The sequence below is a fragment of the Hemicordylus capensis genome, chromosome 2 (genome assembly GCF_027244095.1).
Source record: "Hemicordylus capensis ecotype Gifberg chromosome 2, rHemCap1.1.pri, whole genome shotgun sequence".
Taxonomy (NCBI): Eukaryota; Metazoa; Chordata; class Lepidosauria; order Squamata; family Cordylidae; genus Hemicordylus; species Hemicordylus capensis.
In genome coordinates, this window is record NC_069658.1 from 390,540,869 (window position 1) to 390,556,224 (window position 15,356).

The window sequence follows — 15,356 nt, forward strand, 5'->3', positions numbered from 1 at the left end:
GAACTTTTAAGGTTTTCCATGCACCTTCACAAAGAAGGATGAGAGAGTGGAGCTCAAGGTGTTCTGCAGAATAATTTGGTTTGGGATCTGCATTTAAGTAGCTGAGCCCTCTGCAAAAACCAATTTTGATAAAGCAGTATCTCAGGCTGTTGCTTTCCAAATGCCCAGAACCAGAAAGCAATGCGCCCGTATTATTAACTAGAAACATCCCAAAAGGTTCCTTTGAAATTAGCACCATTTAATTGCATCAGTTTACACCTGAACACCCGAAAAATTAAAAGGCTCTTGCCAGTCTCAATTCTCCTGGCCCTGGAGAACAAGAGAGATAAAAGGCAGGCTGAATCAGGGCAGAAACAGCTAAAGTGAGGATCTATCACCTAGGCAAAGGTGTTACATCTATTTCCCCCAAACAGTGACATGGCAGGGCTGAGAAGAGCTACCTTTGATGAGAAAACAGCAATATTCTCCTGCCCAGCCAAACAACAGCTTGGCTCAGCTGCAAAGCCTGGGAAACAGCCAATTCTGAAGTTGTCCGGTTCTGATGATGCAGGCAATTCCAAACCACTGCAACAACTCACCAGAACGTCAAGCCTGCCATTCCAAAAAGGGAACTGGGCTCAGGGCTCAAATCAGGATAGTAGCTTGGCAGCTGACAACTGATATCCCTGCACACCTGACACTCCTTGTATGATCTGGGAAATGACAGAACTGGTGCTGGCTCTAGGAAACAGAAGGCTTGGGAATTCTCCATTCCCCTTTGTCGTGAGCCAAAGAAAGAATTCTAAGTTGGATTGTGCAAGACACTGTCAAGAGGAGAGGTCAGACTCCCTTACATGGTGTAAGGGAATCTGACCTCTTCTTTTGACAGTGTCTTGCACAATCCAGCTTAGAATTCTTCCTCCAGACTTTTCCACAGAGGTAGATAGTTGCTACCCGCCTCCTATAGCCTATTCATCTCCAAAGCAGAGTTTCCTCCTAATAGCTTAAGAGCACATCCTATAAAGGGCAGGTCTGTGACCTCTCTAACCCCCACACTTCTTGTTGGGATGGAGTTTCTCCAACCTCCCAGCATCCACTGTTATTCAGACCAAAAAAATGATAGAAAGCATCTAGGCATGTGGGTGTTTTGAGAGATAAAGGCATCAGCAAGACAGGCAATTTAGAAAAGAAATTACAGCAGAATTTGACTACTCCACTTGGGTTCTACATTAATGGTAATTTGCTGAGCCAGCCATAAGACATACGGACTAGGCTAAAATATAGCATACTGCACCTTATTATCAAGTATGACTGACAGATTTTCCTAGGATGGGCAATATAAATCCACCCCCCTCTCTCTCCACACACACTCCCCCCACCCTTTGTTTGGAGGTGGAATTTTTCCTCCTACAGGAATATCAGCCAATCGAGCATAAGAAGTCAGGAGAATTATGTGCTGATTTGGGACCAGCCATGAAGATGTTATTATTTATTTATGTATGTATTTAAAATATTTATACCCCGCCCCTCAAGTACACTACTGCTCGGGGTGGCTCAAAATAGATACGATGTAAAATAAAAGTAATAAAATTAACCAAATTAAGTAAATAAGTGAAAGATCAGGCTAAAACCACAATCAGAATTAATTTTCTCCCCCTGCCCCCAAATAAGTTAGCTTTGAAGCTGGTCCCCAGGTCTGGGTATTAACGACAAAGGGCCAGATGGGACAGGAAAGGAAAGACTGATTGTTAACACAGAGATGTTCCTTAAGTTTCTCGCACTTATCAGGTGGATAGGATGTGCGCTGTGTTGGAAGAGACTAGAGAATGAGTATGTGAGACAAACCCCTGGAGCACTCTGGCAGTTTCCTACACTGGGATGAGTCAGCCTCTTCTTTCAGCACATTTTGAGAATGAGATATGATGTCTGACATGCTTCCTGAAAATCACTGCTGCTGCATGAGCACTGCGGCTGTATTCCAGAGTAATGCAGTGCAAGCGTTAAGTCTCCCCTTCCACCAGCTGTGTGGCCTGGAAGTTGGTCCATGCAGGTTACATGGCTCTCATGGACCTACTTCTGGGTCACCCAGAGTGCTCCCAGGGGAAGAGGAGATTGGTGAAAAGAACAGAACCAAGTTAGTCTGCAGCACTGCAGCACCAGTGCCTCTCATGAAATGCATGTCAGTCATTATTAATAAATGTTATTTTTTTAGAGAGTGTGTGGATACCACAGTGTATCCAAAAAGGGTTTCTTCATCACAACCCCAATGCACCACTTTCATCTAGTCCTGGAGCACTTGAAGTAGAAGTCCCAATGGCATCTTTGTACTCTGGCAACAAGACATTAGCACTTGATATTACAGATTTACCAGCACAATGTTCCTAAGTTCTATGAAATAGCTGTCAAAGTCTATAACATCCAAATTCCGGGACAAAAGCCAAATGTAACAAAACTTTTGGGGATCAGAGCACTGAAGAATACTTCAGCACCTTTAAGAACAGTGTGGTCTCTTATCAACGCAGAATTCTGAAAGAAATGGGAGCTGATGGTGCTACTATGAGAGCTGTGAGGAGCTGATGGTACTATTAGGTATGCATCATAGGTAGCTGTCAAGACTCAAGACCCCAGTGGGTCCTGAACCTGGGACTTGGGGAATGGCTCGATACCAGGGACACACATCATTTCAATGACACTTTCACACATAAACAAAATTTGTGGGTTAGTTCACTTTTCATATTTTTCCATCCCTTTTCCTTCTCTTGACTGCTTAATGGATATTTTATACTAATTTTTCTGTTTTAATGGCTTTTGATATTTTAGGTTTTTTAATTTTATTTGCCTTTTACATCACTCGGGAGCTGAAAAGCAATAAAGACATTTCATAAATGGACAAATGGAGAGAGAGAGAGAGTATGTCTTACAGTTCATTAATACACGGATAGTACGGCCTAATACTTTCTCGCTAATGGCACCTCATCTCTTTTCTAAGCCTTGTATGTTTAGCTTTTTGAACTTCTGAGCAGCTGGAATGTTCATAATAGCAATAGCAATAGCACTTACATTTATATACCGTTCTATAGCCAAAGCTCTCTAAGCGGTTTACGATGATTTAGCATATTGCCCCCCAACATTCTGGGTACTCATTTTACCGACCTCGGAAGGATGGAAGGCTGAGTCAACCTTGAGCCCTTGGTCAGGATCAAACTTGCAACCTTCTGTTTACAGGGCGGCAGTTTTACCACTGCGCCACCATTCTATAGAACCTCAACAATTGAACAAATAGTTAGGGAGGGTTCACAAGTCACTAGGAGTGTGCCCGAACCAGTCCGGGGCCATGCAAGAGGCCTCTAGAACGGTTTGGACTTCAGCCGGTCCGGCGGTCTGGAGGGGGGGGAGTGTGGCTTTAAAGGTGGGGGGTAGTACTTACCCCTCCCGCCGTTCTTCCCCCTCCGGCACTCGATTTTGCTGCAAAGTTTTGGGGGTGGCAGAGTTCCTCCCTGCTGCCCCTGCCCCCATCATTGTCTGCATCCTCTGTAACAAGTAGAAGTTGGCGCTACAACGGGCGCGCGCGCTGCGACGAACACATGCATAGCTCCAACTTCTACTTGTTACAGAGGATGCAGACAACGATGGGGGCAGGGGCGGCAGGGAGGAACTCTGCTGCCCCAAAAACTTTGCAGCAAAGTCGAGCACCAGAGGGGGAAAGGTGGCAGGAGGGGTACTATCCCCCTGCCCTTAAAGCCACACTCCCCCCAGTGCCGGACCACGCCTCTGTGGTTCCGTGCACACCTCTGCAAGTCACTTCAGATAAATGAAGCCTGGTAGGGATGTGTTCGAGCTGCAGTTTGAAGCACGGTTCGAGCACTTTCCTGGAAATAAAAAAGGAGACTTTAAGAAAAATCAGAGCAGGTACTTACTTACTCTCCACTGCCCCTTCCAGCTCCCTTTGGAGGGAGGGCACTGGTCTCAAAACATGGTGCATGCCATCAGCATGCATATGGTATCCACATATGCACAGGCACCATTTGCATGGTCGGCATGGTATTGCTGACCACGCAAATGGTGCCTGCACATGCGCTGATGCTATGTGTGTGCTGATGGTGTATGGGGCATTTTGGGTCCAGCACCATCTCAGCAGGAAGCTGGAAGGAGCAGTGGAGAGCAAGTAAGTACACGCTCTTCTTTTTCTTAAAGTTCCCTTCCCTCCCCCCACCCCCGGGAAAGTGCTCAAACTATGCTTCCAACTGCGGCTCGGGCACATCCCTAAAACCAGGGGTCTTACAGCCAATAATGAGAGGGTTGCAAAAATGCAGCCTGCAGTTACATCAATTATTTTGTGTTGTTGATTTTATCTAATTTTTAAAGGGAAAAATAGGCAATCACTACTTTTCTGCAAATGTGCATGTTCTGTGCTTTGATGCAATACCTCATTTGTCTTGTTATTACCATAGTAAGTGCTCTAAACAATGATCTAAAGCTGGGTTTGGCTTTACAAATAGATATATAGATAACTCTGATCATACAGCACTGCTGCTGGTCTCCAAAGGGAATCTCTTGTTTTCCCATTCTGAGATCTGAAGGGAGCACAGAAGAAAGCATACCCCAGATGCACTTAATCCAAGGGCAACAACTTCCAAGCAGAGAAAAGTGGGGTGGGTGTGGGTGGAAAGAGTGCCAGAGAAAACTAGCAATCTTCTGACAACTCTTCCACCCAGTTATTTGCTATGAACTTAATCAAAGCTTAACTTCAAAGCAGGCTGCAGTTGCATTAACAAGGAAATTGGCCTCCGCCTCTTTCAAAAGCAAGCTTGGACTATTCAGCTGGATTGAAGCCAAAGACCAAGCACTTCTTATGTGCTTTGCTTCTTATTTGGTCTTAGTGGTGTGTCTGTCCATTGGAAAATGTAATGATGACCAGATTTCTCTCAGTACTCCTTCCCCTGGAGGGAAAAGAACATAAGATAATTGGGAAGGAGGGGGATTGGTACCACCATGGATTTAAACTGCATAGTCTAGGATAATAAGCAGCTTAAGCACCTTTGGAAGCCCTTTGGGGAAACTGTATTGTATGCAAGGATTCCATTTTTTGGTCTCTTTTTCCATGTTAGTGTCCCTGTTAGAGCTATAATGCATTTACTTCAGAAGTCCTTCTCAAAAGTTATTGATGTCTAATATCTGTAGGATGGTCAATGGCCTGGTTTACACAATCATTCAAATGTAGGTTGTTTGTGGGTTATGGACAATAGAGTGATTGCGTGAACCCACATCAAGGTGGTGTATGGCCTGAGATGATCTGAGATTCCTGACTTGGCATGGGTTCACGTAATGACACTAATGTTGGTAACCCACATCCAGCCTAGATTCGAACAATTGTATGAACCAGCCCACTACAATATCTAACATTTGGAGTCAGTTTTGACTTCCAGTATTTGATAGGGTACTATATTTAGTAGGCATGTGCGTGTTCAGAAAATTTGGATTCGACCTGATCCAATTTTGACAATTTTGGATTCAGATTCTATGGGCTCTTGCAACATCAGATATTGGATCGAATTCGGAATCCAAATCCAAATTCTGACTTAAATTTGGATTTTCCCCCATAGTGGCCAACGGGTAAGTTGCGAGGGTGGGGGGGGGGGGGAGAATAACCAGAAATCACTAGTTGGTCCTAGTGCCTTGAAACTTGCCACACATGTGGGGAAGGAAGTCAGGGATCCTGTAGTGATTTTGAATAGAATTCGTCAATTGCCTGATTTTTGGTGAATTTTTGAACTTTTTGCAAACAATGGCTAAAAATTGTGAAATCTGGCTTTTTTCAAGCCAGAACTTTACAAAAGGTTCTGGATCTGAAGCCCCTCCCTGGACCATCATTCCACCCCTATGCAGAGGAACAAGGATATGCCTTTATATGTTTTTTTTTTAATCTTCCCCATTGCAGGAACAGTCAGACCTTTCAAAGGGGATTAAAAGGACTTCAGACCTTTTAATCCCTTAATGGCTAGAAGGGAAAGTGAGAAATACTTGGTAACCACAAATCCAGAAACATTCAAAGTACTTTCACTTTTACTGACTGTGTGCTTCTGCAGTGGGGAAGACAAAAATGAATATAAAATCAAAGGAATGTCCTTGTTCCTCCACAAGGGGGTGGAATGATGGTCCTACAGAGAACTTCAGATCCAGAACCTTTTGTAAAGTTCTGGCTTGAAACAAGCCAGTTTTAGCCCTTTTTTCTACCCCCCCCCCCAAATCCCAAATATCAGGAGTTACCCATAACTTTGAAAAAATAACAGAGTCCTGTCAATGTGAAATTCATGTTTGCCAAATTGCATAACTGTATATCCATCCATTCAGGAGACATAAACAGGGGAGCAAAAGGGTCATGCCCTTACCCCTTTTCATGAAGGCAAAGGACAGATTCCTTCACATGGAGGTGAACATAAGAACAGCCCTGCTGGATCAGGCCCAAGGCCCATCTAGTCCAGCATCCTGTTCGCACACTGGCCCACCAGATGCCGCTGGAAGCCATAGACAGGCGTTGAGGGCGTGCCATCTCTCCTGCCATTACTCCCCTGCAACTGGTACTCAGAGGCACCCTGCACTTGATGCTGGAGGTGGCCCACAACCCTCCAACTAGTAGCCATTGATAGACCTCTCCTCCATGAAGTCATCCAAACCCCTCTTAAAGCCATCCAGGTTGTTGGCTGTCACCACGTTCTGTGGCAGAGAGTTCCACAAGTGGATCACATGTTGTGTGAAAAAGTACTTCCGTTTGTTGGTCCTAGACCTCCTGGCAATCAATTTCATGGAGTGACCCCTGGTTCTAGTGTTGTGTGAGAGGGAAAAGAATTTCTCTCTCTCCACTTTCTCCACACCATGCATGATTTTATAGACCTCTATCATGTCACCCCACAGTCGTCTTTTTTCTAAACTAAAAAGTCCCAGGTGTTGTAGTCTTGCCTCATAAGAAAGGTGCTCTAGGCCCCTGATCATCTTGGTTGCCCTCTTCTGTACCTTCTCCAGTTCAACAATGTCCTTTTTAAGATGTGGTGACCAGAATTGTACGCAGTACTCCAAGTGTGGTCGCACCATCGTTTTGTATAAGGGCATTATAATGTTAGCCGTTTTATTCTCAATCCCCTTTCTAATGATCCCTAGCATGGAATTGGCCTTTTTCACAGCTGCCGCACATTGAGTCAACACTTTCAACGAGCTGTCCACCACAACCCCAAGATCCCTCTCCTGGTCCGTCACCGACAGCTCGGATCCCATCAGCATATACTTGAAGTTGGGGTTTTTCGTCCTCATGTGCATCACTTTACACTTGGTAACATTGAACCGCATTTGCCATTTTGTCGCCCACTCCCCCAGTTTGGAGAGATCCTTTTGGAGCTGCTCACAATCCGTTTGGGATTTCACTACCCGGAAGAGTTTGGTATCATCTGCAAATTTGGCCACCTCGCTGCTTACCCCTGCTTCTAGATCATTTATGAATAAATTAAAAAGCACCGGTCCCAGTACAGATCCCTGGGGGACCCCACTTCTTACTTCCCTCCATGGTGAAAAGTCTGCATTTATACCTACCCTCTGTTTCCTGCCTTTCAACCAGTTAGCAATCCAGGTATATGCTCAGTATCCTCTGCCGTGAAGACAGACGCAAAGAACTCATTCAGCTTCTCTGCAACCTCCGAAATCCTCCTTAATAATCCATTTCACTCCTTCATTGTCTAATGGTCCAACTGCCTCCCTGGCAGGTTTCCTGCTTCTGATGTACTTAAAGAAGTTTTTGTTATTCCCCTTGATACTTTTGGCTAAATGTTTCTCAAACTCTCTTTTTGCCTCCCTTATTGTCACCTTGCATTTCTTTTGCCAGAGTTTGTGTTCCTTTCTGTTCTCTTCGTTTGGACAGGCCTTCCAATTTCGGAAGGAAGTCTTCTTCCCTTTTATGGCTTCCTTGACGGTACCCGTTAGCCATGCTGGCATCTTCCTGGACTTAGTGGTACCTTTCCTCCTTTTGCGTATACTATCTAACTGGGCTTCTAGTATTGTGGTTTTGAGTAAACTCCATGCACTCTGGAGCGAAGTGTCTCTCCTGATTTTCCCTTTCAGCTCTTTTTTCACCAAACTCCTCATTTTGGAGAAGTTTCCTCTTCTGAAATTCAAAATGACTGTGTTAGATGTCCTTGGTGATTCTCTCCCCGCATGTATGCTGAAATTGATGGCACTGTGGTCACTGTTCCCTAAAGGGTCGATGACACTGACATCACGCACCAGGTCCTGGGTGTCACTCAGAATTAGATCCAAGGTCGCCTTCTCTCTGGTCGGTTCCCTGACCAACTGTTCTATGGCACAGTAATTTAGCGTATCTAGAAATTTGACCTCTTTGTCCTGACTTGAATGTGAATTTACCCAGTCTATGTGTGGGTAGTTGAAATCACCCATAATTACAGCCCTGCCTCTCCTTGACGCCTCCCTGATTTCCTCCTGCAACTCCCAGTCAAGGTCAGCATTTTGATCCGGAGGGCGATAGCACGTCCCCAGTAGCACGTTTCCTTTCCGGCCTTGTATAGTCACCCACAGGGTTTCTGTGGAGGACTCCAGTCCACCTAGGTTTACTAGCTTGTTAGATTCTATCCCTTCTTTAACACACAGTGCTACCCCTCCTCCAAGGCGCCCCTCCCTGTCCTTTCTATAGAGTTTATATCCAGGGATAACAGTGTCCCACCGGTTCTCACTGTTCCACCATGTTTCTGTTATGCCCATTGTGTCTATTTCTGCGTTAGCAACCAAGCACTCCAACTCACCCATCTTGGCTCGGAGGCTTCTGGCATTGGCATACAAGCACCTATACACTGAATCTCTCCCCTGATGTATGCTATTCTTTTGACTCTTTGACCTGCTGGCACAGGCTCCTGTCTGCTCTTTATGCGGTTCTGTTTTATTTGAATTCTTTGCAGCCTCACACTTTAAAGGATGGCTTTTGCCAAACGGGATACTGCCCAGCTCCCATCGGCTGTTCCCCAGGTGTCATTTTAAAAGCTGCTCTCCAACCTTTTTGATTTTAAGTGCCAGCAGTCTGGTTCCATCTTGGTTCAAGTGCAGCCCATCCCTTTTGTACAGGCCTTGCTTGCCCCAAAATGTGTCCCAGTGCCTAACAAATCTAAACCCCTCCTCCCGGCACCAACGTCTCATCCACGCATTGAAGCCCCTCAGCTCTGCCTGTCTCACTGTATTTGCGCGTGGAACAGGTAGCATTTCTGAGAATGCTACCTTAGGGGTCCTGGACTTCAAAATGTTACCTATCAGCCTAAATTTGGCTTCCAGGATCTCCCGACTGCATTTCCCCACATCGTTGGTGCCGGCGTGCACCACGACAGCTGTCTCCTCCCCAGCACTGCCTAGGAGCCTGTCTAGACGCTGCATAATGTCCGCAACCTTCGCACCAGGCAGGCAAGTCACTGTGCGAACACGCGGGTCACAAACCCATCTCTCTATCCCTCTAATGATCGAATCACCCACTACAAGGAGGCCCCCACCCCCCAGAGGAGTATCTCCTGTGCGCGAGGATATGGGCTCATCATCCATGGATGGGGTCCCTTCTAAAGGAGCATTTCCCTCTTCCTCAGACCGATGTCCTCCTTGCCCAAAACCTTCATTCTCCCTGACAGCAGAGGAGCTACCAGCCCTGGAGTAGAATGCCTCTATCACATCCCCGAAGGTCTCGTCTACATGCCTCTCTGTCTCTCTGAGCTTCTCCAGATCCGCCACCTTGGTCTCGAGGGAACAGATTTGTTCTGAGATTTGTTTTGAGAGCCAGGAGCTCCTTGCACCGAGCACACACCCGTGACTTCTGCCCATGGGGCAAATAGTCGTACATGTGGCACTCTGTGCAATACACTGGGAATACAATACACTGTGCCCCTTCCCCTGCTGACCTTCTATCTTCATACTGTTTTGGTTGGCTGTTTACAGTATTTGGGGAGCTTATTGTCCGTTTATTAGATAGTTTATTAGGATAGGTCTCAGCTGTAATGGTCAGCTATTTAACTGTCCAAACAGTCTTTCCCAAGAATATGAGGGATACGAGGGAGGGATATATACTTATGTTCTCTTCTCCACCAGGCTCCTTGTGATCCTTGTGATCGCAGGGGCTTGTTCCAGGCTCCCTCACACACTTCCCGCTAAACTCCTGCAAAACTCCTACGTCCTGTTTGCTATCCCTGTTCACTATGCTCTGTTCGCTATGCTCTCGGGCCTTCACCTCATATGGAATGTTGGCTCAAGGAGGGGCTTCAGATCCAGAACCTTTTGTAAATTTCTGGCTTGAAACAAGCCAGATTTCACCATTTTAGCCATTTTTAATTTAAAAAAACACACACCAAAAATCAGGTAATCATCAGAGGAATGGCCCATGGCTTTGAAAAAAATTACACAGAGTCCTGCCAATGTCGACTTCAGGTGTGCCAGATTTCATCACTGTATGCCAATCCATTCAGGAGGTATAAAGGGGAGGTGGAAGAGGCATGCTGTTACCCCCTTTTCATGAAGGCAAAGGGCACATTCATTCACATGCTGGTAGAATGATGCTCCAAGTAGGGTCTTTAGTTTCAGAAATTTTTTGTAGCTGGAAACAAGCCTGATTTCACATTTTTAATTTTTTTTTAACAAAAAGTTCAAAAATTCACCAAAAATCAGGGAATTGGCCAATTCTCTTCAAATTCACTACAGGGGGCCCAACCTCCTTCCCCATATGTGTAGCAAGTTTCAAGGCTCTAGGGCCAACCAGTGATTTTTAGACAAAATTCCCCATTCACCTCTATTTGGGAAACACACAATTTTGCCAATTCTGAAGTATTTCCAAAATTAATTTCGATATTCAGGAATTAATTCAGACTTTACCCATCCAATTTTTTTGGTGGGGTGAGGTAATATTTTACCAATTTAGGGCAATTTCAGATATAATCCAAATTTTCCAATCCAAATTTGCACAGGGCTAATATTTAATATTTGATAGCTACTTGTAACATTGACAGTATTTTATATTTAACAATCAATATTAAATATTTGACATTCAGTTTCTACTAACCTATATTTTATAGCCAGCAGCATCTGATATTCTATATATTATATTCAATTCACTCTTGCAGCCATGCTCTACTGTTTAAAAGAGCTGCCTGGGTACTTCTGCAGCCAAGTGGCTATGCATTTATGTTGTCAGTCACAAAAACACTTACAGTGTAATCCTAAACATGTTTACTCAGAAATCATTCCTCTTTAGCTCAATGAGGCACACTCCCTAGTAAGTATATTTATGATTGCCTTGTGAAATAGCACAAAATGCCTCATGTATAAGATAGGAATGTTTTTCTCATGGGCATTATCCAATAGGTGCCCATGGCAGCAAGACCAAAGCATACACATATCTATTGCATCAGTTATGGTCACACTTCTGGATGCTAGCTTGGGTTTTTCTAGGGTGAGATTTGAAGTGTTATTGCAAAATCAGTTTGACCAGAAAGCACAGCAAGATTTTTTTAAAATGGACCATGGACTGTGTTGGTTTTTCTGAAAATTGGCTGTCATATAGCAGAAGTTAGTTGCACTCAAGTCCCTCTGAAATCAAAGGGACAAGTTAGTTGGGACTGTACTTCCCTGGACTCCAGCAAGACTCAAGCACAACAAATTTGCTCTAGATTGGAGCCACTGACTGTTCACAGCCTAAGTAAGCATGCAAGTCAAATTTATTGTCTGAATGTGTGTAATGAGGATAATGGGAGAGAATGAAAGGGGAGGGAGTTTCATTTTACTAAACAGTCATGGTGTTAATTACTTTGAATATTAACTTTGTTCCATGACAGTGCCCAACTCAAAAAGCCATTATTCCCATTGTTAACAATTGCACAGTCATCAGAAATAACCCATCCACATTCTCAAGAGCTAGATCAAGTTGAAATCAAATTAAAACTCCACAATTTAAAATGTACAGTCAATCAGTCATACAAATTGACATCTTTAGCCTTACTGAGAATTACATTGCATTTCCAGACTCATTAGTTTATATCTAATGTCTTACATGATGGCTATTATTCACTGTATTGTATTCCAATCCTTACTGAAGGCTGTGAGATAGTAATATACCCAATTGTATCCACCCAATGCAGAGTTGAGTCTTGCATCAGATTCCCCAAATAAACAATTGTATTGGATTGTGCAAGTTCAAGCTTGCAATGGATGTTCAGAACCCTCCAGTTCACAATATCAAATACTGACATGCCAGTTGGAAAAATCCACCACGTGCTATCATAAGTGATCAGGGTTGATCTGATTTAAATCTAATCATTTTAAATCATAATTTAAATCACAAGTTAAATTGCTTCACAGAAGGACGCAATTTTAATGATATTATTTAATCATCATTTTCTATCATTTTCTACATTCTTGTTGTCTAATATAAACTTAATACATATTTAGAGATAGCTGTTGGTTTCATTTTTAGAAGGTAGGTACAACTTCTCATAGTGCTATTTCATTCGGGCAGCCAGGCCTTGCATTTCATTGTTGCACTGTTTGCATTTTGCACACATGCCTTTCTTACTCACAGGTACAGGAACTTTATTAAAATATTCCCCAATTGGATCTCTTTTATGTCCTGCTGCCATGATAGGTATTTCTCTTCTACAATGGAGGATACACTCGGAAAAAGTTTCCTCAGGACTGCATGAATATGTTCTGATCACTTTCTATTCCCTTCCCCTCCCCATCCCATGCATTTATAACCAGACTCCTCCTCCTCGCTCAGATCTACGCCACGCCACCCCCAAACCCTCTATTCATTAACTGACCTTCTTTGTCCTTGCACTTGGTGGTGCGAGGAGCAAGGGCTTGACTGTATGTGTGTGTGCTGCATGTACATCATCTGCAGAACAGGACTGATCAGGTCTGTTCTCTCTCATCCCCATATACTGCTGTTAACATGTTCATAGAATATAATTATGATTAATATCCATAATGATACAGGTTAATGATTTATATTCATGATGATATAACCTAATGACTAGGTTATTTATGAATTGTTTTTTAAAGCCAATATAAAAATCCAATTTAAAAATCCAATTTTTATTTTTTTTAAAAATAATAAACATCAATTTTTCTCAACCCTGAAAGTGAGTAGAGTTGCCAGATTGCAAAATGTTGCAGAAACTGACCTGCTTATTAACGTTACTGATACAGTGGGAGATACTGGACTTCCCCTGTTGTCCTTCCCGCTGTGGGCAATATTAAAGTACAAGTGGAACCCAGGACAAAAATGACACATCAGTCAAATGTTGTTGGCTGTGCCCTGTTAATAGACAGGAGAAGAACCTCCTTTCAAAACCTTCATTCAAGCATTCTGTGGCTGCAAAGTGCATGTGCATTCTGACTCTTCAGGGGTTGTTTTTGGTTTGGTGCGGGGTAGGGGGGAGGGCCAGACCTCCTCTAAAACTTAACACTATTAAGGCATGCCCTGTGGTCAGGGGTGTAGCTAGGGGAGAGGGGGCCCGTGTTCACCCCTCTCTCCGGTGGCCTCTCGAAGTGAGAGAGATAATGAAGAAAACAGGGAGGGGTGGAGCTGGGGTGCCCTCCGAAGCTTGGGGGCCTGGGTTCTTTGAACTCATTCACTCAATTATAGTTACACCCCTGCTTGTGGTCTCTCTCAACATTCCGAATTACCCCCACCCTTAACAGGAGCTTGTGGAGGCTTTGTGTCTATCCACAAGCTCCATTTGCAATCAGAAATGTATTAACAGACTTCTTGCGAAGCAAGTGAAATACGACAAGAAGATGAGCAGGAAGGCCAAAGAAGAAAGAAGCAGGAGGTATGGCAACTGCCATATTCTACTGCACCACTGGGCCAGTTCAGACAATACCTCTGAACTAGCCCTGCCCACATGCGATTAGGGGGGACATGGGCACACACATCCTGCTTCCTCTCCTGGCACGATCCAGTTTTCATAATCATACATGAAGGCAGTTTTCCCCCAATTGGCCCCTTGCACACCATTTAAATGGTAGTGGCAGGATTTAAATATCCCACACAATTATGAAAATTTGAATAGTGCACTTGGACAGGGGACAGGGAATCTGCACTAACATCCTTAATTGTAAATGGGTGGGGCCGATTTGAATGTATTGTCCAAACAGGCCCATTAACTTTAAAGGTAAATTCTGATTCTTTACTTCACATAGTAGCCTTATGAACAGAGATTCATCGTGACCATCCATTTAATCATTTAATCTACATACCTGATCCCATCATGTGTTGAATTGCAGTCCTGTGGCAAGAATGCATGTGCTGAGAAAGGGCACCATGGACTAATTGGTCCTTTATAAAGATGTAGCCCACACGCAGAACTGATATAGCTTAGAGGGTGGGGGTCCTCCATAAGTGAATTCCAGCTCAGTGTTTCAGTCCTATTAGTACTAACCTGTCCATAGGAAAATGTGCCTCTTCCCCTTTCCGGAAGTCCGTGCTATTCTCCAACCTGGCTAGCACATCCATCCTCTTCACCATCATCTCCAGCATATCACTCATTTTCCTCAGCACCCCTCTGGACTCCAGAGCACCCATCACTGCAGTCACACACACAGAAAAAGAAAAGCAAGGGAGAGGAAGAGAACAGTGTGCTAAATAGTCTGCAGTATTTCATTCAGATGGGTTTGCAATTGGAAAAAAGAGCATTAATTATTACGAAAGAGATTAATGTTGAGAAGCAGTTCGGGAATTGTTGCTGACAGCCACTAATCAGTGCATTAAGATAAGGCTACTACCTGGCATGTGTCTAACTGATTCTAGCTGCGTTTTCTGATACCTTTCTGTTTACTTTACCTCCACCTCAAGGTTCAACATTCCTTAATTTGCATATATTTTTAAGCACACCTTACCATATGCATTTTTCCCCGTGGGAAAGATAGTAGCTCCAATTTTAAGAATGAAATTTGAACATCAAGATTGGAGCATTGTCTCTTTTTTAATTTTGTCAAATGTGGCTCATTGTGAAAGAGTCAACTTAGCGCGGATTTCAAAACCAGTATTTGAATTTCAAGTAGGTGAAGACAATCCAATATGTTTCACTTGCAACACCTGATCTTGGAATGAGCCTCAGTGTATTCTCTAACATAATCTTGTCCCAAATCTGCTCCTCCTTTTTTCACTGCTATTGGTCTGCCCTGCATAACACATGCACATCCGTGCCTATGCTGGGATGATCCGATGATGCCAAAACCATCCTGTAGTTACCCTTATTGCCTTTAGGCTTTTCTCTCCCTGCAGTGTACAGAAGATCTTATTATGGAGTCAGAGAGTGGATAATTGGTTCCTGTTTTATAATGCTAGCTTCTTC

General features: G+C 43.9%; 1 protein-coding gene across 3 annotated transcripts in view; it reads right to left on the minus strand.

Moving 5' to 3' along the window:
* MGAT5B (alpha-1,6-mannosylglycoprotein 6-beta-N-acetylglucosaminyltransferase B) overlaps positions 1 to 15,356 on the minus strand; it is a 312,928-nt gene that overhangs the window by 179,496 nt on the left and 118,076 nt on the right. For all 3 annotated transcript variants that reach the window (XM_053294465.1, XM_053294466.1, XM_053294464.1), the window contains exon 3: positions 14,442 to 14,586. In XM_053294465.1, coding sequence (XP_053150440.1) covers positions 14,442 to 14,586 — 145 coding nt within the window. The remainder of the gene's footprint in view (positions 1 to 14,441; positions 14,587 to 15,356) is intronic.